Source organism: Moschus berezovskii, chromosome 12, assembly GCF_049115385.1.
Source record: "Moschus berezovskii isolate FMDL1 chromosome 12, NW_MosBer_1.0, whole genome shotgun sequence".
Taxonomy (NCBI): Eukaryota; Metazoa; Chordata; class Mammalia; order Artiodactyla; family Moschidae; genus Moschus; species Moschus berezovskii.
This window is the reverse complement of record NC_142471.1, coordinates 1450075-1475287: the sequence shown is the minus strand read 5'-3', so window position 1 is coordinate 1475287 and position 25213 is coordinate 1450075. Positions and strand designations below refer to the sequence as shown.

General features: G+C 47.4%; 1 protein-coding gene across 1 annotated transcript; it reads left to right on the top strand.

The window, feature by feature from the left end:
• Nucleotides 1–10186: 10186 nt before the first annotated feature.
• LOC148775910 (uncharacterized) lies at nucleotides 10187–14151 on the top strand. The gene has a single exon (XM_088841819.1). It carries the CDS (start codon nucleotides 11868–11870, stop codon nucleotides 13476–13478), a length of 1611 nt encoding a protein of 536 aa, XP_088697945.1. The 5' UTR covers nucleotides 10187–11867; the 3' UTR covers nucleotides 13479–14151.
• The last annotated feature ends 11062 nt before the right edge of the window (nucleotides 14152–25213 follow it).

The following is a 25213-nucleotide window of genomic DNA, read 5'->3' as shown; positions in this document are numbered from 1 at the left end:
ATGAGGTGGCCAAAGTATTGGAGTTTCAGTTTTCTAGTAATCAAATGCTAATTAAGGCCATGAAATATCAGTTTGTTAAATAACCAGTTATATTAACAAGTATAATAAACCAAAATATTTAAAAGTACAATACCCCATTTTGTGGAGAATAAAAATACCAGCACATTCATAAATCTATTGGTGGAATTCTTAATTGTACAATATTTTTGGAAGAGTATTTGGCAACATGTTAAAAAAAATTTGACAAATACACTTCATTTTAACATTCTACTTCTAGGAATGCAGCCTAAAGAAATTGTTAGGGATTTGTAGCAACCTGAATAGTCCATAATTCAATGGTCCATAGTTCGTCAAATAAATTTTGGTACCTCCCTAGAATGGACAACTTTGAGGCCATTAAAAATCATGCAGAACAATATTTGATGACAAGGGAAAATATTTATGACAATTGTTAAATGAAGTAAGGAGATGACATTAATAGCATCTTAGATTTGATCCTGAGTCTGCAAATGGAATCAGCTGGTTAAACAGATGGACATTGCTCAGTTCTCTCTGAGTGGTGCAGTTACCTGTAATTCCAATATATAGTTTTGTGGTTATTGGTCTTCTCCAAGTAGCCATCAATAAAATAAGAACCTTCTTTTAATTAAAAAGCAATCTCATATGTTCCTACTTGTATCTATGTATCTATGCCAGAATTCAAATACCTAACAAAATGTTTGACATGAGGATGTTTTAGTTCCATCTTCCCAAACAGAAGTACCTCACCTTACTCTCAGGGTTGATTGGGGGATGAAAGGAGTGTGTGAATTGGGGTGCTGTCTTGATTTTTAGTCTTTTTAGATTGCCTAAAATCTTCCTTTTGCTTAATCAGTGAGGATCATCATAGTTCCTTGTTGTTGAGTTGCTAAGTCGTGTCTGACTCTTTGTGACCCCATGGCTTCTCTGTCCACCAATGTCTCCCAGAGTTTGCTCAAATTCATGTACGTTATCAGTGATGCTATCTAACCATCTCATCCTCTGCCACCTCTTTCTCCTCCTGCCCTTAATCTTTCCCAGCATCAGGGTCTTTTCCAATGAGTCAGCTCTTTGCATCAGGTGGCCAAAGTTCTGGAGCTTCAGCATCAGTCCTTCCAATGAATATTCAGGACTAATTTCCTTTAGGATGGACTGGTTTGATCTCCTTGCTGTCCAAGGGACTCTCAAGGATCATCATGCCTATTTACAAGCCATGCACTGCCTTTGTTCTCCTAATAGACTGCCTTGGCAGCTGTTTCCAAAGTAAATTCCTTGAAATATAGTTCCCAGGGATGTCAGTGGGCTTAATGAGATTAGGAAAAAAGGTTATAGGGTTTTGACAGCTAAGTAAGTTTTGGAAAGAGTTCTAAAGTTTAATTTTCTAAAAGTCACAAAGTATGACTATTTCATACAAATATAAAATCACAATGTGTCAGGGATTGATTAAGTCATTAATGAGGGGACCAGCAGGGTGGTAAAGCTTCAAGGAGCATTTGAGGAAGAAGAGTCCATATGTTAATCAGGAAAGACGTTTTTTTTTTTTTGTAGAATGAGTTTGCTCCATTATTACAAGCATGGCTAATTTCCCACAGAGCAATAAATGATGCCTTTGGATGTTGTCTCTACTCTTAAGACAAATATCATTTGCTGTGTTATCAGTTTTCTTCACATTAATCTCCTTTAGAATTGTAAAACAGCCTGATCAATACTAAGAAGATTTTTCTAGTGAGCTTGTTAGAAACTTTGAGCTGGACATAGAAACAGCACCTAGTAATCCCCTTTGCCTCTTTCCAAATTTTGCATTACTTTTCTTTTTTTTTTAGTTTTATTTATTTATTTACTTTACAGTATTGTAGTGGTTTTTGCCATACATTGACATGAATCCGCCCCGGGTGTACATGTGTTCCCTGTCTTGAACCCCCCTCCCACCTCCCTCCCCATACCATCCCTCTGGTTCATCCCAGTGCACCAGCCCCAAGCATCCTGTATCATGCATCGAACCTGGACTGGTGATTCGTTTCACACATGATAATATACATGTTTCAGTGCCATTCTCCCAGATCATCCCACCCTCACCCTCTCCCACAGAGTCCAAAATACTGTTCTATACATCTGTCTTTTTTGCTGTCTCATATACAGGATTATCGTTATCATCTTTCTAAACTCCATATATATGTGTTACTATACTGTATTGGTGTTTTTCTTTCTGGCTTACTTCACTCTGTATAATAGGCTCCAGTTTCATCCACATCATTAGAACTGATTCAGATGCATTCTTTTTGATGACTGAGTAAAGAGATGGAGAAACAGTGGAAACAGTGTCCGACTTTATTTTTGGGGGCTCCAAAATCACTGCGGATGCTGATTGCAGCCATGAAATTAAAAGATGCTTACTCCTTGGAAGGAAAGTTATGACCAACCTAGACAGCATATTAAAAAGCAGAGATGTTACTTTGCCAACCAAGGTCCGTCTAGTCAAGGCTATGGTTTTTCCCGTGGTCATGTATGAATGTGAGAGTTGGACTGTGAAGAAAGCTGATCGCCGAAGAATGGATGCTTTTGAACTGTGGTGCTGGAGAAGACTCTTGAGAGTCCCTTGGACTGCAAGGAGATCCAACCAGTCCATTCTAAAGGCGATTGATCCTGGGTGTTCATTGGAAGGACTGATGCTAAAGCTGAAACTCCAATACTTTGGCCACCTCATGCGACGAGTTGACTCACTGGAAAAGACTCTGATGCTGGGAGGGATTGGGGGCAGGAGGAGAAGGGGACGACAGAGAATGAGATGGCTGGATGGCATCACCAACTCGATGGACATGAGTTTGAGTGAACTCCGGGAGTTGGTGATGGACAGGGAGGCCTGGCGTGCTGTGATTCATGGGGTCGCAAAGAGTTGGACATGACTGAGTGACTGAACTGAACTGAACTGAATATTCCATTGTGTATATGTACCACAGCTTTCTTATCCATTCGTCTGCAGATGGACATCTAGGTTGCTTCCATGTCCTGGCTATTATAAACAGTGCTGCAATGAACATTGGGGTATATGTGTCTCTTTCAATTCTGGTTTCCTCGGTGTGTATGCCCAGCAGTGGGATTGCTGGGTCTTATGGCAGTTCTATTTCCAGTTTTTTGAGGAATCTCCACACTGTTCTCCATAGTGGCTGTACTAGTTTGCATTCCCACCAACAGCGGAAGACGGTTCCCTTTTCTCCACACCCTCTCCAGCATTTATTGCTTGTAGACTTTTGGATAGCAGCCTGAAATGGTACCTCATTGTGGTTTCGATTTGCATTTCTCTGATAATGAGTGATGTTGAGCAAGATATCTTTTCATGTGTTTGTTAGCCATCTGTATGTCTTCTTTGGAGAAATGTCTGTTTAGATCTTTGGACCATTTTTTGATTGGGTCATTTATTTTTCTGGAATTGATCTGCAGGAGTTGCTTGTATATTTCTGAGATTAATTCTTTGTCCGTTGCTTCCTTTGCTATTATTTTCTCCCATTCTGAAGGCTGTCTTTTCACCTTGCTTATAGTTTCCTTTGTTGTGCAGAAGCTTTTAACAAAGGAGGCAAGAATATACAATGGAGAAAAGACAATCTCTTTAACAAGTGGTGCTGGGAAAACTGGTCAACCACCTGTAAAAGAATGAAGCTAGAACACTTTCTAACACCGTACACAAAAATAAACTCAACGTGGATTAAAGATCTAAACGTAAGACCAGAAACTATAAAACTCCTGGAGGAAAACAAAGGCAAAACACTCTCCGACATAAACCACAGCAGGATCCTCCATGACCCACCTCGCAGAATATTGGAAATAACAGCAAAAATAAACAAATGGGACGTAATTAAAATTAAAAGCTTGTGTACAACAATAGATTACTTTTCTTAGTAAGCACCTTAAGCCAAAGCTAAACCGGTTTCCTTCTTACTGGGTGTTGATATGCATATAACTGGTATGTGAAACAAGCAGTGTTTGTAACATACTTGAAATTCAATTTTATTTTCATCTCCCACAGCCCTTATAAAGTTTATTGAGCAGAGGTAAACTTCCCTTGTTGTTAGAAGAAAAGACAGGCAGGCACAAGGATTTCCTGCTATTCAGAGGTAACAGTACGTTTTAACTAAGCACCAAATCTCCTTACCTTCCGCACTGTGGATCAGGGCAGGTCCCTGTAGGTCAGGACAAGGCTTTGTCACTTTTTCCCTATCTTGCAGTCAGCCTCTTCTCTCCAGTCTTCCTGCACCCACATCCTGTCCAGTTTCTTGGCTCCCCCTCCAGCGCTGGAAACGGATGTGGGGGGTGGAGAGGCATATGGAGCAGGAAAGCCCCTCTTTGAACTGACACAGTCTTCAGGCTGCCTTCTGCTCTCTGGGTAGGGTAGATGTTTCAGTGACTAATGAGTCAGTTGCCTGTTACAGGTGGTAGCACGGGATCCCAGGAGAGTCTGTCGGGATCCTCGTTCCCGTGATCTAGGTTGATGCATCACTGTTGCAAATACTCACTTGGCCCTCCTTCCTCAGCCGTTAGGAATTGAGCCATGGGGTCCCCTCTGGCCTTGCAGAGTGCCTGTAGGGCACACGATGACCACATGAAGGCACTCTCTGGCATGCCCCATGTCTGGTCCACAGGATGTGTTGTGATCCCATCCTGACAAACGCTGGGTGGAGGCTCATCCCAGCACAATTTTGCTCATCTTGTGCATGCACCCCATGTGAGCATTGAGGTTGAATCAAGCGCTGGTCTCCCACATCTCCATTCAGGCTGTGCTTTCCAGGCTCAGTAACTGCCGCACCGCACACTCACAGAATGCAAGGTGGTAGGGAAAAAGTTACCCTCGTATTAAAGAAGCACGGGTCCAATGTAAGACTGTGTACTGTGAGGCTCCTAGAGGAAAACATAGGCAGAACGCTTGTGCACATAAATTGCAACAGTATCTTTTATGATTCATCTCCTAAAGTAATGAAAATAAAAACAAAAATGGGAGAAAATATTTGCAAATGATGCAGCTAACAAGGGATTAGTTTCTAAAATATACCAACAGGCTCATGCAACTTTTTTATATTAAAAATACCTAACCCAATCAAAAAATGGAGAGATTTAAATAGGCATTACTTCAAAGAAGACATATCGTTGATCAATAGGCATATGAAAAAATGTTCAACACTGCTAATTATTAGAGAAATGCAGATCAAAACTATAATGAGGTATCACTCCACTCCCTTCAGAATGGCTATAATCAAGAAGTCTAAAAATAATAAATGCTGGAGAGGGCGTAAATAAAAAGGAACAGTGTAGGAGAGTTCCTTTTTATTTATTTTTAAGCTAGAGTTACTATATGATCCTGCAACCCCACTCCTGGGCATATATCTAGAGAAAACGATAATTCAAAAGGAAACACAAATCCAAACATTCAGAGCCACACTATTTACAATAGCCAAGACATGGAAGCAAAATAAAAGTCTGCCGACAGATAAATAGACAAAAAAGATATGGTATAAATATACAATGGACTATTACTCAGCCATAAAAGAGAATTAAATAATACCATTTGCAGCAACATGAATAGACCTAGAGGTTATCATACTAAATGAAGCAAGTTCAGTTCAGTTCAGTCCAGTCGCTCAGTCGTGTCCGACTCTCCGTGACCCCATGAATCACAGCACGCCAGGCCTCCCTGTCCATCACCAACTCCCGGAGTTCACTCAAACTCATGTCCACAGAGTCGGTGATGCCATCCAGCCATCTCATTCTCTGTCGTCCCCTTCTCCTCCCACCCCCAACCTTTCCCAGCATCACAGTCTTTTCCAGTGAGTCAACTTGTCTCATGAGGTGGCCAAAGTATTGGAGTTTCAGCTTTAGCATCAGTCCTTCCAATGAACACCCAGGATTGATCTCCTTTAGAATGGACTGGTTGGATCTCCTTGCAGTCCAAGGAACTCTCAAGAGTCTTCTCCAACACCACAGTTCAAAAGCATCAATTCTTCGGTGATCATCCTTCTTCACAGTCCAACTCTCACATCCATACATGACCACGGGAAAAACCATAGCCTTGACTAGACAGACCTTTGTTGGCAAAGTAATGTCTCTGCTTTTTAATATGCTGTCTAGTTTGGTCATAACTTTCCTTCCAAGGAGTAAGCGTCTTTTAATTTCATGGCTGCAATCAGCATCTGCACTGATTTTGGAGCCCAAAAAAACAAAGTCTGACACTGTTTCCACTGTTTTTCCATCTATTTCCCATGAAGTGATGGGACTAGATGCTATGATCTTTGTTTTCTGAATGTTGAGCTTCAAGCCAACCTTTTCACTCTCCTCTTTCACTTTCATCAAGAGGCTTTTGAGTTCCTCTTCACTTTCTGCCATAAGGGTGGTGTCATCTGCATATCTGAGGTTATTGATATTTCTCCTAGCAATCTTGATTCCAGCTTGTGCTTCTTCCAGCCCAGCATTCCTCATGATATACTCTGTATATAAGTTAAATAAGCAAGGTGACAATATACAGCCTTGACGTACTCCTTTTCCTATTTGGAACCAGTCTGTTGTTCCATGTCCAGTTCTCACTGTTGCTTCCTGACCTGCATACAGGTTTCTCAAGAGGCAGGTCAGGTGGTCTGGGATTCCCATCTCTTTCAGAATGTTCCACAGTTTATTGTGATCCACACAGTCAAAGGCTTTGGCATAGTCAATGAAGCAGAAATAGATGTTTTCCTGGAACTCTCTTGCTTTCTTCATGATCCAGCGGATGTTGGCAATTTGATCTCTGGTGCCTCTGCCTTTTCTAAAACCTGCTTGAACATCTGGGAGTTCACGGTTCACATATTGCTGAAGCCTGGGTTGGAGAATTTTGAGCATGAATTTACTAGCGTGTGAGATGAGTGCAATTGTGAGGTAGTTTGAGCATTCTTTCGCATTGCCTTTCTTTGGGATTGGAATGAAGACTGACCTTTTCCAGTCCTGTGGCCACTGATGAGTTTTCCAAATTTGCAGGCATATTGAGTGCAGCAGTTTCACAGCATCATCTTTCAGGATTTGAAATAGTTCAACTGGAATTCCATCACCTCCACTAGCTTTGCTCGTAGTGATGCTCTCTAAGGCCCACTTGACTTCACATTCCAAGATGTCTGGTTCCAGGTGAGTGATCACGCCATTGTGATTATCTTCATCATGAAGATCTTTTTTGTACAGTTCTTCTGTGTATTCTTGCCACCTCTGCTTAATATCTTCTGCTTCTGTTAGGTCCATGCCATTTCTGTCCTTTATCGAGCCCATCTTTGCATGAAATGTTCCCTTGGAATCTCTAATTTTCTTGAAGAGATCTCTTGTTTTTCCTATTCTGTTGTTTTCCTCTATTTCTTTGCATTGATTGCTGAGGAAGGCTTTCTTATCTCTCCTTGCTATTCTTTGGAACTCTGCATTCAGATGCTTATATCTTTCCTTTTCTCCTTTGCTTTTGGCTTCTCTTCTTTTCACAGCTATTTGTAAGGGCTCCTCAGACAGCCATTTCGCTCTTCTGCATTTCTTTTCCATGGGGATGGTCTTGGTCCCTGTCTCCTGTACAATGTCACGAACCTCCGTCCAGAGTTCACCAGGCACTCTATCTATCAGATCTAGTCCCTTAAATCTATTCCTCACTTCCACTGTATAATCATAAGGGATTTGATTTAGGTCATATCTGAATGGTCTAGTGGTTTTCCCTACTTTCTTCAATTTCAGTCTGAATTTGGCAATAAGGAGTTCACGATCTGAGCCACAGTCAGCTCCTGGTCTTTTTTTTTCTAACTGTATACAGCTTCTCCATCTTTGGCTGCAAAGAATATAATCAATCTGATTTCGGTGTTGACCATCTGGTGATGTCCATGTGTAGAGTCTTCACTTGTGTTGTTGGAAGAGGGTGTTTGCTATGACCAGTGCGTTCTCTTGGCAAAACTCTATTAGCCTTTGCCCTGCTTCATTCTGTACTCCAAGGCCAAATTTGCCTGTTACTCCAGGTGTTTCTTGACTTCCTACTTTTGCATTCCAGTCCCCTCTAATGAAAAGGACATCTTTTTTGGGTGTTAGTTCTAAAAGGTCTTGTAGGTCTTCATAGAACCGTTCATGTTCGGCTTCCTCAGCGTTACTGGTTGGGGCATAGGCCTGGATTACTTCAATATTGAATGGTTTGCCTTGGAAACGAACAGAAATCATTCTGTCATTTTTAAGATTGCATCCAAGTACTGCATTTCGGACTCTTTTGTTGACCATGATGGCAACTCTGGTGTCTCTCGCGTCTGCGCCGCCGGGGCTGGCGTTTTTTGTGTCTAGGAGCTGCCCCACATCCAACAGGCGGTGGCTGCATGGGCGCAGGAGGGCCGAGAGGAGCTACTCCACGTTCAAGGTCAGGAGGGGCGGCCTTGAGGATATACCCCTCGTCCAAGGTAAGGTACAGCGGCTGCACTTTGCTGGAGCGGCTGTGAAGAGATTTTCCACGACCAAGGTAAGAGAAGCCCAAATAAGATGGTAAGTATTGCGAGGGGGCATCAGAGGGCAGATACACTGAAATCATAATCCCAGGAAACTAGTTGATCTGATCACATGGACCACAGCCAAATGTGGTCCACTGGAGAAGGGAATGGCAAACCACTTCAGTATACTTGCCTTGAGAAACCCATGAACAGTAACAAAGGGCAAAATGATAGGATACTGAATGAGGAATTCCCCAGGTCGGTAGGTGCCCAGTATGCTACTGGAGCTCAGTGGAGAAGTAACTCTAGAAGGAATGAAGGGATGGAGCAAAAGCAAAACCAATACCCATTTGTGGATGTGACAGATGATAGAAGCAAGGTCCGGTGCTGTAAAGAGCAATATTGCATAGGAACCTGGAATGTTAGGTCCATGAATCAAGGCAAATTGGAAGTGGTCAAACAGGAGATGGCAAGAGTGAACGTAGACATTCTAGGAATCAGTGAATTAAAATGGACTGGAATGGGTGAATTTAACTCAGATGACCATTATATCTACTACTGTGGGCAGGAATCCCTTAGAAGAAATGGGATTAACATACACATTAATATATATATAAAATAATCAACAAGGCCCTACTGTATAGCACAAGAAACTATACTCAATATTTTATAATATTCTATTAACATAAGGGAAAAGAATCTCAAAAAGAACATATATATATATATACACACATATATTACTGAGTCACTGTACTGTATCCTGACACTAACAAGGCATTGTAAATCAAGTATATTTCAATAAAAAAGAAGAAGAAATATGATTTACTTTAGAGTTGGATTCACTTTAGAATCCCTGGGATGGGAAGATCTCCTGGAGAAGGGAAAGGCTACCCACTCCAGTATTCTGGCCTGGAGAGTCCCACAGACTGTATAGTGCATGGGGTCACAAAGAGTCGGACACAAGTGAGCGACTCTTTCTTTCAGATTCAGTAATTTATATTATGCCAAGATATAGAGATAATGGTGATATTTACTTTAGAAATTCCTGGTAGATGTCCCATTACTTTTTTTGTATGCATAATTATTAGACTCACATGTTTTGGCAACATGGGTAAAACACATGTGGTGGAACTGTGAAGCAGGCCGGTGTCGAGACTTAAAGTGTAGACTTGACTCCCAGCCATGCCAGGTGATAGCTTGAGATTGCTTACATTCCTTTAAACTCAATTTTCTCACCCGTAAAAATGTGTGTATTATCGCTCATAGTGAGGTTTGAGTTAGGTACTAGAGCCCTTTCAAACTGCAGACAATGCATTATTCTAGCATGCAAAATCTGAATTTGAACAACTCTGTTAGTGGCCTTCTTCAATTTCCTATTATTCACCAACTTCCTAGATTTATCAGTTGAGAAAACACAATGGAAATTTGTCGCCTTTGACCTTGAAGCATTTCTAGTGTCAACTTTATGGGTTCGTGGTTTTTCTGCAAGGCTGACCCACAAAAATGTGTTCTTTCAGTGTGGGATGCCCAGGGCTCCTGGGAGGAGGGATGCAGGTGCCAGGAGGTGAATTCTTAGTCACAGGGAGGTCCAAGGTGGTGGTGAATTACTGTGTTAACAGGTTTACAATGTGGCTCTTAGATGAATACAAAAGGAACACCTGTCAGAGATTGTATTCAACTTGAGATTAGTGGGGAACCAGTAAGATGACCGGAGAAGGCAATGGCGAGCCAGTCCAATACTCTTGCCTAGAAAATCGCATGGACAGAGGAGCCTGGTGGGCTGTAGTCCATGGGGTCGCTACTAGTCTGACACGACTGAACGACTTCACTTTCACTTTTCACTTTCACACATTGGAGAAGGAAATGGCAACCCACTCCAGTGTTCTTGCCTGGAGAATCCCAGGGACGGCGGAGCCTGGTGGGCTGCCGTCTATGGGGTCGCACAGAGTTGGACATGACTGAAGTGACTTAGCAGCAGCAGCAGCAGTAAGATGACACGCTTGGTTCAGAAGGGGATTTGAGAAGTAGAGATTTGCATAGTCAGTCCAGAGAATATTGAAATGAACTGGCTAATGGGTTAATGTCCTACAGTACAGTGACCTCTGGGCCGACTTTTTCTGATAGAAATCTATATATTGCTGCTTCACAGTATCAGGGCTTCAATGAAATAATAAATAACAAAGTCAAACATGGTACATCCTGCTAGATGACTGAGTAATTCTTTGTGTAAACTGAATTGACATACCACCTACCCTTTTACCTTTTGTGTCAGCTGGGGCCTCTGGAAGCAGACACTGAACACAAGTGGGTTACTAGGGGTGTGTAAGTGAGAGATCCATAATTTGACTATCTTGGGCCAGGTCTCAAAAAAAAAACCCCTAGAGGGAGGAGGGGATTGCGACACACAAACTTGAGTCACAGACTCCTCCCTAAGAAGATCCCGCCGGCGCCAAGAATTAAGAAACTCCTCCCAAGAAAAGTCCCGCCGGCGCCAAAAGTCGAGCCAATCAGGAAAAGAGGGAAACCCCCCCCTAAAAACCGCGCGCGTATAAGCTGGCCAATGAGCTTCCGTGCATGTATAAACTGGCCAATGAGCTTCTGCCAGCTTGATCTTTTGAACAGAAACAGGTGCTTATGTATCCTGGAACCTGTCCCCGCCATATTTGGTTTTCTTTTAAACCAACCAATGAAAACCCTGTAACCAAGCTTCTCGCTTCTGTACCCGCGCTTTCTGCATCCCGACCCCATAAAAACCCCCTGCTCCAGCCGTTGGGCGCGCAAGTCCACCGAGAGACCTTGTCGCCCCAGGTACCTGTGTATCTGAATAAACCTCTTGCTGTTTGCATCCGAACGTGAATGGTCTCGCTGTTCCCTGGGAAGGGTCTCCCTTGTGGGAAAGATACTCCACGGAGTTCTTTCATTTGGGGGCTCGTCCGGGATCCGGAGACCCCCCCCTCGCCCAGGGACCACCGACCCCTCGTCGGGAGGTAAGCTGGCCAGCGTTTTATGTTTTACTGTTTTATGTTTTCGTACTTTCTGTGTGTCTGTTGTGGTGCGACTTGAGTTTCAGCTGAAACAATCTGTATCTGGCGGAGTCAGGAAGGAGCTGACGAGCTCGAACTTCCCTCCGCAAGCCTGGAAGACGTTCCAAGGCTAACTGGAGCCCGATTTTTCGGTGCTCATCCGTCTCAGTTCACGACCAGAGTCGGACTTTTCGGGGCTCCGCCCTTGTCCGAGGGGTACGTGAAACTTCAGGGAGGCGAGGGATCCGGACCCTCATCTACGCCTCCATCCGAGCTTTTGTTTTCAGTTTTGCGCAAAAACCGTGCCGTGCGATTTTGGTGTATTAGTCTCTGTGTCGTGTTTGTTTGTCTTATAACAGGAGTACTCGTACTAGAAAAAATGGGTCAATCTCTAACCACCCCCCTGAGTCTTACTTTACAGCATTGGAAAGATGTCCAAGACATCGCCCATAACCAGTCAGTAGAAGTCCGAAAAAAGAAATGGACAACCTTTTGCTCGTCCGAGTGGCCCTCCTTCAATGTGGGCTGGCCACAGGATGGGACCTTTGACCTTGATACTATTTTCCAGGTAAAGGCAAGAGTGATGGATCCCGGGCCCCCTGGTCATCCCGACCAAGTGGCATACATCGTGACTTGGGAAGCCCTGGCCTACGACCCTCCGCCATGGGTCAAGCCCTTCGTCAATCCCAAGCGCCCCCTTCCCCCATCGGCCCCTGCCCTTCCACCTCTCCCCCTCCCTGCTTCGGCCCAACCGCCTACCCACTCGTCCCTATATCCCGCCCTAACTAAGTCTCCACGGGAAAAGGTTAAAAAAGAAAAACCTACAGCAGCCACTGTGTTGCCGCCGGGAGATGACCTACTCATAGATCTGTTGGCCGAGGACCCCCCACCCTACCGAGACCCAGCCCCAACAAGGGAAGCCGCAGCGGCGGCTCCTGCCCCAGTCGCGCCAGCACCGTCCCCGGTGGCCGGACGACTAAGAGTCCGCAGAGAGCCACCTCCGGATTCCACCTCCCAGGCCCTTCCCCTGCGAACGGGGTCCAACGGCCAGGCCCAATACTGGCCCTTTTCTGCTTCCGACCTTTACAACTGGAAGAATAACAACCCCCCTTTCTCCAAAGATCCCTCCATGTTAACCTCTTTGATTGAGTCCATCCTAGTTACTCACCAACCCACTTGGGACGACTGCCAGCAACTGCTACAAGCGCTGCTGACCACTGAAGAGAGGCAAAAGGTCTTCCTGGAAGCTCGAAAAAACGTCCTAGGCGAAAATGGCCGTCCCACGCAACTGCCTAACGAGATTAATTCCGCCTTCCCTCTGGAACGTCCCGACTGGGATTTCTCCACAGCTGAAGGTAGGAACCACCTACGTCTCTATCGCCAGTTGCTCATAGCGGGTCTCCATGGGGCAGCAAGGCGCCCCACCAATTTGGCCCAGGTAAAACAGGTTATTCAGGGTCCTGAGGAGTCCCCTTCCGCATTCCTGGAGCGGCTTAAAGAAGCCTATCGTATATATACTCCTTACGATCCTGAAGACCCAGGGTGTAACCTCTCTATGTCCTTTATTTGGCAATCTGCACCAGACATTAGAAAGAAACTTGAGAGGCTAGACAACCTCAAAGAAAGTTCCTTACAAGACTTAGTAAAAGAGGCAGAACGCATTTTCAATAAGAGGGAGACTCGAGAAGAGAGAGATGAAAGACTAAAAAGAGAGGCAGAAGAGAGAGACGAGAGGCTTAGAAAAGAAGCAGAAAAGAGAGAAAATGCGAGAGATCGCAAGAGAAATAAAGAATTCAGCAAATTGCTAGCCACCGTAGTATCAGAGCAGCGACAGGATAAGTTAGGGGGAGACAAGAAGGGGCCCCGAGTGGAAAAAGACCAATGTGCCTACTGTAAAGAAAAGGGTCACTGGGTCAAGGACTGCCCAAGGCGACCAAAGGGGGCCCGCCGACCAAAGCCCCAGACGTCCCTCTTGACCCTAGAAGATTAGGAAAGTCAGGGCCAGGAGCCCTCCCCTGAGCCTAGGATAACCCTTGACGTTGGGGGGCAACCTGTCACCTTCCTGGTGGACACCGGCGCACAACACTCCGTGTTGACTCATCCGACGGGACCTCTGAGCAACAAGTCGGCCTGGGTCCAAGGAGCCACAGGGGGCAAGCGGTATCGGTGGACCACGGACCGGAAGGTACATCTGGCTACCGGAGAGGTAACTCATTCCTTTTTGCACGTACCTGACTGTCCTTACCCCCTGTTGGGCCGAGACCTCCTTACAAAACTAAGGGCACAAGTACATTTTAAAGAGACAGGGGCCCATGTTACCGGGCCCCAAGGACAACCCCTTCATGTCCTGACCCTAAAGTTAGAAGATGAATACAAACTTTACGAGGAAGCAGGACCCGACAAGACCAAAGACCTTGCTGCCATCACCCCCTGGCTGCAAAAATTTCCACTAGCTTGGGCCGAGACCGGGGGAATGGGGCTAGCCGTCCGACAGTCACCACTGATAATACCCCTAAAGGCCACAGCCTCCCCTGTGTCGATTAGACAATACCCCATGTCCCAAGAAGCGTACCAAGGAATTAGGCCGCACATTAAGAGACTTTTGGATCAGGGGATTCTGATCTCCTGCCAGTCGCCATGGAACACCCCTCTCCTCCCTGTAAAAAAGCTGGGGTCAGGAGACTACAGGCCAGTCCAGGACTTGAGGGAAGTCAACAAGAGGGTGGAAAACATTCACCCCACAGTCCCTAACCCATACAATCTACTAAGTGGGTTGCCACCGTCACATACCTGGTATACGGTGCTAGATCTCAAAGATGCCTTCTTTTGCCTAAGACTGCACCCAAATAGCCAACTCCTCTTTGCCTTCGAATGGAGAGACCCCGAGCAGGGGATATCCGGCCAGTTGACATGGACCCGACTCCCACAAGGGTTCAAAAACAGCCCAACTCTCTTTGACGAGGCCCTGCATCGGGACCTGGCTGACTTCAGAGTCCAACATCCAGCTCTCATCCTACTACAGTACGTAGATGATCTTCTGTTAGCGGCAAAGACGGAGAAAAGCTGCAAAGAAGGTACGTCTGCCCTCCTTGAAACCCTGGGGACTCTAGGATATCGGGCTTCGGCGAAAAAGGCCCAAATCTGTCAACAACAGGTCACATATCTGGGGTACCAGATCAAAGAGGGACAGAGGTGGCTGACAGAAGCTCGTAAACAAACCATTATGAACATCCCTGCCCCCAAAAGCCCCCGCCAATTGCGGGAATTCCTGGGGGCTGCAGGGTTCTGTCGCCTCTGGATACCAGGCTTTGCCGAGATGGTCGCACCTCTGTACCCCCTTACAAAACAAGGAGCCTTCTTTGACTGGCGGGAGGAACATTCCGTGGCCTTCAAAAATGTCAAGAGAGCCCTATTGACTTCCCCGGCTCTCGGGCTCCCAGACCTGACCAAGCCCTTTGGACTGTTTGTAGATGAGAGACAAGGCTACGCAAAAGGGGTCCTAGTCCAGGATATAGGACCCTGGAAACGCCCTGTAGCCTACCTCTCGAAGAAGCTAGACCCCGTGGCTTCAGGCTGGCCACCCTGTTTGCGCATGGTGGCAGCTATTGCGGTCCTCATCAAGGACGCCCACAAGTTGACCATGGGGCAGCCCTTAACCATCTTTGCCCCACACGCGGTTGAAGCCCTTATCAGACAGCCACCAGACCGTTGGCTGTCCAACTCCCGAATGACCCACTATCAGGCTATGCTTCTGGACACGGACCGAGTTCACTTTGGTCCCGTCGTGGCACTCAACCCTGCCACCCTGCTCCCACTCCCGGAAGAACCAGAGCTGCACGACTGTCACCAGATCCTCGCGGAAACCCACGGAACCAGGCCAGACCTGTCAGATCGACCACTCCCAGACGCAGATATCACCTGGTACACTGATGGCAGTAGCTTCATGGACAATGGGGAAAGAAGAGCAGGAGCGGCCGTGACTACAGAAACAGAGGTAATCTGGGCAGAGGCTCTACCGCCAGGAACCTCCGCCCAAAGGGCCGAGCTTATCGCCCTGACCAAGGCTCTCCAGATGGCAGCAGGTAAGAGGCTTAACGTATATACGGATAGCCGGTATGCGTTCGCCACAGCCCATATCCACGGAGAAATCTATCGGCGAAGAGGGCTCCTGACCTCTGAGGGAAAAGAGATTAAAAATAAGGCTGAAATCCTGGCTCTGCTAAAAGCCCTGTTCCTTCCCCAAAAACTCAGTATCATCCATTGCCCGGGACACCAGAAGGGAGACAATCCTGAGGCACGCGGTAACAGAATGGCTGACCAGGCCGCCCGAGAGGCAGCCTCATGTAAATCGCCGAAAGCCTCGCAAACCCTTCCCCTGACCTCAAAAACTGCTGGTACTGCTCCCGTGCGTTGCCCCTTCCAGTATACTAAGGAGGATACGGACTTACTGAGAAAAATGGGGGCTTCCTATGAACCAACACAAGGGTACTGGATTTATAAAGAAAAACCTGTAATGCCAAAAAAACAGACTTTAGAATTATTAAATCGTTTACATGGACTGACCCACCTCAGCCCCCGAAAAACAAAGACCCTCTTGAATAGAGAAGAAAACACCCACTATTTGTTAGGAAGAGACAATCTCCTACAACAAATAGCAGACAACTGCAGGGCTTGTGCTCAGGTTAATGCTGGGAGAGTCCAATATGGAGCCGGGGCCCGGGCGCGAGGACACCGACCGGGTACTCATTGGGAAATTGATTTCACAGAGATAAAACCAGGACTATATGGTTACAAATATCTCTTAGTATTCGTGGACACTTTCTCCGGTTGGGTAGAGGCCTTCCCTACGAAGCAAGAAACAGCCAAGACAGTCACCAAAAAATTGCTGGAAGAGATCTTCCCCAGGTACGGGATGCCCCAAACGCTGGGGACAGACAATGGGCCGGCCTTCGTCTCCCAGGTAAGTCAGCTGGTGGCTAAGCTACTGGGGATCAATTGGAAATTACATTGTGCTTATAGACCCCAGAGTTCAGGACAGGTAGAACGGATGAACAGAACCATCAAGGAGACTTTGTCCAAATTAACGCTTGCAACTGGCTCTAGAGACTGGGTGTTCCTACTGCCTCTGGCCCTATATCGGGCCAGAAACACCCCAGGGTCCCATGGTCTGACACCGTTCGAAATATTATACGGGGCTCCACCACCAGTCGCCACCCTCCTTGACCCCCACATTGCAAACCACGCTAACAACCCTTCCTTAAAAGCTCATTTACAGGCACTCCAGATCGTGCAGAGAGAGGTTTGGAAACCGTTGGCCGCAGCTTACCAGGAACAGCTGAAAAAGCCAGTGGTTCCACACCCATTCCAGATCGGAGATTCCGTCTGGGTCCGCAGACATCAGACCACAAACCTAGAACCCCGGTGGAAAGGACCGTATACAGTCCTTTTAACCACGCCAACTGCCCTGAAGGTAGACGGCATCGCTGCTTGGATCCACTCCTCGCACGTTAAGCGTGCCCCGTCATCAGGCTCCGCCGACACCAGCCAAGACAGCCCGGACGGACCGCCCCGATGGAAGCTTCAACGCTCTCAAAATCCACTCAAGATAAGACTTTCAAAAATTATATAACTATAATCCTTATAATCTTGAGTTCCCTGTCACCTGTATCCCCTGCTAACCCCCATACCCCAAAACAAATAACCTGGAAACTTCTAGATGGGCTAACTGGCGAGGTACTCAACTCAACCACCGAGATTCACCCCCCCAACACTTGGTGGCCAGATCTGTATTTCAACTTCAAAGACATTGTACAGATAGATGGGACTGGGGGACTTCTGCAGGCCGACGGGTTTTGGGCATGCCCAGGGTACCTGAAAAACTGGAAAACTTGCGGGGGCATACAACATTATTGGTGTAGTTCTTGGTCCTGCGTGACCTCTAATGATGGCAACCGTAAGTGGGACGTTGGAAGCAGGGATGGAATTACCTTTTCGTTTGCACTAAAGGCCCCCGACGAGGGTGCATATTCCCCAGGCCCAGACGGAAAAGATAAATATGCCCAAGTTAAGATAACGTTCAACCAAGAAACAGCAAAAAAACTCCATTGGGCTTCGGGGCTCAGCTGGGGAATTCAGACCAATGCAGGCCCCACCTGGTGGGGCCCCTTCTACGGGGGTATCATAACCATCCTCCAAACCATAAAAACACAAGGCCCCACTGCTGCTGTCGGACCCAACACCGTCCTGACAGCTCCTAACCCCCAAGTCCCTAAAAATAGCTCAGAAATTAAAAGTAACACCCCCTCACCTAGTCAGTTGACACCTCTGTCAGGACCATCAGAGACCCCTACACCAGAAGCTAGGGTTCGATTATTCAACCTGGTACAGGGAGCCTACCTCGCCCTTAACGCCTCTGACCCTGACAGGACCCAAGAGTGCTGGCTATGCTTAGTGTCTAGCCCCCCTTATTACGAGGGTATAGCAGTCGGGGGCAACTACTCCAACTACTCCAATCATACCCAGGTCTCCGGCCGATGTGCTTCTGGCACTCAACACAAACTAACCTTGTCCCAAGTATCTGGGAAAGGACTTTGCCTCGGGACTGTTCCTAAAACCCACCAGGCCCTATGTAACATCACCAAAAAGGTAACCAGAGGCACCTACTACCTAGAAGCCCCTAATGGGACCTATTGGGCTTGCAGCACCGGGCTAACCCCATGTGTCTCTGCCGCAGTGCTTAACAGAACCACTGATTACTGTGTCTTGGTTGAGTTATGGCCTAAAATAACTTACCATAGTTCTGAGTATGTCTATAACTATTTTGAAAAAAGGTTTCGGTATAAGAGAGAGCCTGTTTCCATCACCCTGGCCGTGCTGCTCGGAGTGGGAGGAATAGCGGCAGGATTAGGCACGGGGACGGCAGCACTCATAGAAACTAGTCAGTTCGGACGGCTCCAGGCCGCCATGCACACGGACATCAGAGCATTAGAAGAATCTGTAAGCGCTCTAGAAAAGTCACTTACCTCCCTCTCCGAAGTAGTTTTGCAAAACAGGAGAGGGTTAGATATCCTATTTTTGCAGGAAGGAGGGCTTTGTGCAGCCCTAAAGGAAGAATGCTGCTTCTATGCGGACCATACCGGGCTAGTGAGAGACAATATGGCTAAGCTAAGAGAAAGGCTCAAACAGAGACAAAAATTATTCGAGACTGAACAGGGATGGTTTGAAAGCTGGTTCAATCGCTCTCCCTGGCTCACGACCCTACTCTCCTCCATCATGGGCCCTCTAATCATTATCCTGCTCATACTATTATTTGGCCCATGCATTTTCAACCGGCTAATGCAGTTCATTAAAGACAGACTGTCAGTCGTGCAAGCCTTGGTCCTAACTCAGCAATATCACCAAATAAGACAAGGTGATTATGAATAGAGATGGCTTAAAACCCTCGAATGGAAGATTCCATTCTTATTTACAAGAGAAATGGGGGAATGAGAGATCCATAATTTGACTATCTTGGGCCAGGTCTCAAAAAAAAAACCCCTAGAGGGAGGAGGGGATTGCGACACACAAACTTGAGTCACAGACTCCTCCCTAAGAAGATCCCGCCGGTGCCAAGAATTAAGAAACTCCTCCCAAGAAAAGTCCCGCCGGCGCCAAAAGTCGAGCCAATCAGGAAAAGAGGGAAACCCCCCCCTAAAAACCGCGCGCGTATAAGCTGGCCAATGAGCTTCCGTGCATGTATAAACTGGCCAATGAGCTTCTGCCAGCTTGATCTTTTGAACAGAAATAGGTGCTTATGTATCCTGGAACCTGTCCCCGCCATATTTGGTTTTCTTTTAAACCAACCAATGAAAACCCTGTAACCAAGCTTCTCGCTTCTGTACCCGCGCTTTCTGCATCCCGACACCATAAAAACCCCCTGCTCCAGCCGTTGGGCGCGCAAGTCCACCGAGAGACCTTGTCGCCCCAGGTACCTGTGTATCTGAATAAACCTCTTGCTGTTTGCATCCGAACGTGAATGGTCTCGCTGTTCCCTGGGAAGGGTCTCCCTTGTGGGAAAGATACTCCACGGAGTTCTTTCATAAGTTGAATCATGTTCTGGCTGCCAACAAAAAAAGATATGTTGAAACCCTAACCCCCAGCACCTGTGAACGTGACTATTTTGAAAGTGGATATTTGCAGATATAATTAAGATGTAAATTGGGAGGTGGTCACTCTGAGGCAGGGTGGCCCTTAGTCCGATAAGACTGGTGCCCTCAAGAGAAAAGAAGCTACCACACAGAACAGAGCACTGTGTTCAGGCTGGGGGCAGAGACGGGTGACCCAAGCCAGGAACACCAAGGGTTGCTGGAGCCCAAGCCCCAGGAAATAGGAGAGAGGCGTGGGCCCATTCCTCCGTCAGCCTACCGGTGCCTCCAACACCTCGAGTTTGGACTTCCAGCTCCAGAACTGAGGCACTACAGACTGTTGTGGGGAGACACCCAATTTATGGCCATATGTTCACGGAAGGCGGGGAGTGAGGTGGAGCTTAGGAAAGACAGAGGAGAAGAAGCAGAAGCAAAACTGAGCAGGGAAAGCTCATGGGCCATAATGGGGGCCTACCATAAGTGGAAGGAATGGAGGAAGGAAGCAGAACAGGCAGGGTGGGCCTTCGCATAGGATGCCCATCTGACAAAGGCTCGCTCAGCTCAGTGGGAGTGCTGGGGTTGATGCTGTCCCTTCAAGGAGTCCAACTTTGGGCAAACAAGGTCATGCCCAGTCCTGGACTGGGAGCTCCTGGAAAAGCATGGCGGCAGATTGAAGGCTGAATGGAGCCCCCAGACACTGTGACTACAGTGTCACTGCCAGTGAGTTCTGTCTTGGAGAGAGGTTCAAGAACACAGCTCCTGGCAGCCCTGGCAGCTCCCATGCCACAGGGCTTCACACTACCTGTGGTTTGGGGAGCAGCTGCTCCAGGGCACTTGGGGTGTGTTCATCCCCAAGGGGCTCCTGACCCATGGAGGGTAGCATGTCACTGCTTGTGGATTTGGGGCCACAGCCAGCACACACTGGCTCCTCCTCCACTGGCTGTTCTAATTCCCCCTGCCCTCACCTGTCATTTCTGCTAGTCCTGGTAGCTGGCTTGCTAGTGTGACACCAGCCCTCATTTCCGAGGGTACAGTCTTCTTCCCAGCTTGGGGTTGTTTCAGTCGAGCATTTATGGGCACGATGGGGAAGGGGGAGTCCACAGGCCAACACAGGCTGACCACTTGAGTGACCACTGCCCTGTGGTCAGCCAGCAGCTCTGCTTCTTCCTGACGCTCACGGCCAAGTACTCTTGCCAAGATGGGAGCTTGTCCTCTTACCTCTGGGTCTCTGGACACACGGTTCCAAGCACCCAGATAGCATTCACATCCACTTGGTTCTGTACACACTTTTTTGTTTTGTGGCAAGGGTGGGCTCCCTTTGGGACCCCTGACTCTGCAGAGTGTAGAAGGGTAGGGATGGCAGTGGGCTCTGGAGAAGAATGGTGAGTAGGCCACTCCCATGTCAGCCCCTTGGTTCTTGGATCCTTGGATCCTGTCTGGTGGAGACACAGCTGCACAGAGGCCTCAGACCCAGAACACGAGACCTGGAAGATGGCGTCTCATTCTGGCAGAATGTTGTTTCCAGCCGGGCTCCTCTGTTGTGCTGGGGCAGGGCCTCCCCTCTGTGCCTGGGTCCTGCCTGTGCTGGGACACATGGGGCGCTGAAGTGGGTCTCTAGGGTGAGCACCAGGTGGGTCAGGCACTTCACAGCCCCCAAGTTTGGGGCTGGCTGTGAAGGGCAATCCTGTTTGGAATAGGATTTATTTATTTATTCCTGTAGGACAAACTGTGAACCTTTCCAGGGTGATGTAAACTTGCCACTAAGTAGGTGGTTGCTTCTATCAAAAAATAGTGCCACCATGGCGGCTCAGGGAGGTGGTAGGCTGGACATTCACAGACAGTGGTAGCTAGATCAGGCTTGGCTAGTGAGAGTCCACATGACGGGCTGCATGTCAGCTGTCCATCTCTGGCACTATGGTCATTCCATATTTGTGTCCGTCTCTCCAGTGCCGGGGTGACTGATGACGAAGATCAGCTGACATCCATAGGCTGAGTTGGTCATTGATGTACCTGATTGCTGCCTCTTCTGCAGTGGATGCTTTCTGCTAAGCGTGGCATGCTCTTCCCAGTTCTTCCCACCCTGAGCCCAGGCCCTGATGGCCATCCACGTAGGGGTCCTCCATCTCCAACCTCGTCCTTGGTCTTCCATGGCACTGAAATAGTCAGCCAGGTCATTCACCACTGCCCGTGAGCCCATATATATTCTCATTCTGGGCCACCTTTCTTTTGCTCAGCGCACATAACCAAGTACACTGCCCTTTAGGAGATTTCCCCTTTCTGCTGTCTTTCAGGGTCACTCCTGAGTGTGGCTACAATGAAGCGCGATCCATTTTCTGACTTGAATTTTCTCATCGAGCCACCCCCTCATAAATTGAGTCTGGGAACTTTCTTCCCACCTCAACTGTTTGTAGGGGAGCCCCCTCAGGTAGTGGTCCCTGTCGACTGAGGGAGGGGTGCCACTGCAGCCGTGCTGGGCAGGGGTTCGGCTACTGCTCACATGGCTCACATGTACCCTCTTGTCTTGCTCGGGCTCAAACTGGATGCAACATCTTGTGACGGACTGTCTCTGGGCTCCCCAATCCTGTGAACTGATGCGTCTGACACAACCTAGCATGTGTTGGGCGGTGCTGATGCAGGGCCCTTGGGCCCTCCCAGAGCCTGTAGCATGAAAAGTGGAGCATGTTAGTCGCTCAGTTGTGTCCCACTCTTTGTGACCCCATGGACTGTAGACCCTCCAGGCTTCTCTGTCCATGGGATTCTCCAGGCAAGAATACTGGAGTGGGAGCCATTCTCTTCTCCAGGGGATCTTCCTGACCCAAGGTTTAAACCAAGTTTCCTGCATTGCAGGCAGATTCTTTACCATCCGAGTCATGTAATCAGAAGCTATTTTTCAAGTAGCAGATAGGACAACCTTGCTCCAGAGCTGGGCTTGCATCATGCCTCTTCCTTGAGCTGGCCATCGGCCCCTCACAGCCTCATCTCCACTAGCTTCAGGACTGTTGGATCATGTGGCCCAAGCAGAACTGTTTTGCCTGCAGCCTGGGCCTGGTGAAGAGTTTTTCCTGTTCCATACCCCATGCACAGGGGCACCTTTGTGTGACGGGGTGTATGGAGTGGAGGGGTTGTCCTGAGGGTGGAATGTCTCACCAGAATTCAGAGAGGCTTCTCCCTCTGTGGGGAGGCATGCCAGGAGCTGCAACTGGCCTTTCACTTAGCACGTGTGTCCCAGCAGGCCCCTGACCTGATGGGTAAGCTCCTGAATCTTTGTGGGGATTATCTTTGTGTCTTATCACAGCTCCAGCACGCTGGCCACTGCTTACTTGTCCAGTTGGACCAGCTTGACACCAGCACTGCATGTTGTATATGCCTAGAAGGGTTGACTGCCTTCTCACAGGTTGGGTCAGGAACATAAAATGGTAGAAACACATGACCTACATCTCTGTGGTCTTAAAGCAGTAAATGAATGATTAAGAAAAATAGTTTGCCAATTTTCTGCTTTGTATGGGACCAGATCATTAGGTCAGAGAACGTATAACATGAGAAAAAATGAGTTAAGTTTTAGACAAAGTGTTGAAATTTGTCATCAAACTCGATTTTGAGCATTGTTTTAAATCAACTGACCTTCAGAAGAAATTTGTTTTTACTTAATAGGCTAGATCTAGGGCATTCAAGTTCTTTGGAACTGCTTAAATGCCTGGGTACAAAAAAACCCCACAAAACAAGTTACTGGGAAGGCTTAGCAAATGTTAATGCTTGACCTACATGCCCACATTTCAGGTATCTGAGTACCTAGTCACACATCTGACCTTTTTGTTAATGGAAAGATGGAGGTATCAGTTAAGCAAATCTGGAAGTGTGAAATAGTTACCCTACATGACACAGTCTTAATAACCTCTTCTAGAAGTGGGCACCACCCACAAATATTGAAAGGGCTTAGTTGATGTAGTTCTAAGTGTAATGCATTTTTTTTTTTTACATTATCTTAAAATTCCTGGACACACTTAACATTCTTCTCTTTGAACTTGCAGGATACCACATCAGTAGACAGTGCCTTGTGCTGCATCACCCCTGCTGACCTGCTAGAAGTATTTTAGGTATTTGTTTCTGATAAGAGGTCAGATCTGCAGTATCACGGCTCACAGGAATTTTGTGGTCTGTTGTGCACATGTCTGAGAAGCAGATAGATTTTACAGTGCTGATATTCCACCTGTTAGCAAACATTTAAGCTCAGTGCTGTCTGAGTGCTTGCTGAGACCATGGCCTCTCTGGTCTGGAAGATGGAGGTGCCAGTCCTGTGCCAGATCATCTGATTTATCACAGAGTCTCTGGTATCCAGCCTGACGCTTGGCACACAGAGTATAGTCTATAAGTGGTACCTTTTTATTATGACCCTGCTCCCTTCTTTTTTATCTACTCCCCTCTCCCCTCCCACCTCCAAATGTCTCAGTTACCAGAACATTGCCCCAAAGAGTCTCTTCTTATTTACCATAGCTTTGCTTTGGCTTAACATTGATTACAACCTAAGGCCCAGTCCTGCTGCTTCACTGTGGGGCTCCACAGAGAAGAACCACCTTTCACCTCCTCAAAGGGTTCACTCTTTGCATTTCACCAAGAAGATGAAAGGATGGGGGGAGTGAGGGAAGCTCTCCAGGTCCTTCAAAAAGGAGCGAGCTAATTGTGCAGTGGTAAAGAATTCACCTGCCAATGCAGGAGACGCAGGAGACTCAGGTTCAATCCCTGGGTTGAGAAGATCCCCTGGAGAAGGGCACAGCAACCCACTCCAGTATTCTTTCCTGGAGAATCCCCATGGGCAGAGGAGCCTGGTAGGCTACAGTCCATGGGGTTGCAAAGAATCGAACATGAATAAGCACGCCTGCAACCACTGACTGTTAAGAACTAAATCATCAGAACATAAAGACCATGTGAGAATAAGTTCAAAAACAGGGGAGAGGAGAGGCAGGTAGTGCCTGGCTTGCCTCCCAGTCATCCCAGTATAGCTCAGAGCAGAGCAGAGTGGGGTGAGGCCAGGAAGGGATGCCCTGTGGCTGCCAAGGCAACTCAGGGGTCTCAGAAGGGTGCTGCTTCTCATGGAAGCCAGAGGGAAGCAGTGTGAAGGGGTTACAGGGGGCTCAAGTCCAGTCTGAGGGCAGCAGGGTCACTGGGGCTGTCCCAGACAAGATACCAGCATCAGGGCAACTCTCTAATTCTCTTGTTTTTTCCTTCATATTTTGAAAAAATAGTCTCAAGTTCAGAGAGGCTAAAAGTCACTTGCTCCGGGAAACATTTCGGTCATCAAAGCTGAATGATGTGAATGAAACCTAATACAGAGATAATCCCAGTTATTAAACATATGTGGGTCCTGAAGCTCATTCTTTAATCTACAACCCGCCTCCCTTGCCCTTTCTTTTCCTTGACTCCTGCCACCAAGCTTCTCTCTGCCCGCAACATGCCTCTTGCTCACCTCTCTCCACTCTGGGCTTCTCTTGCCAGCATTCAGGAGGCCTAGACAGCACTGACCCATTTGCCTGTGATGGCCTCACTCGGGGGTTGTGAACTTCTTTGGTGGGGTTGCTGCAGGCTTGTGAGATCTTAGTTCCCCAGC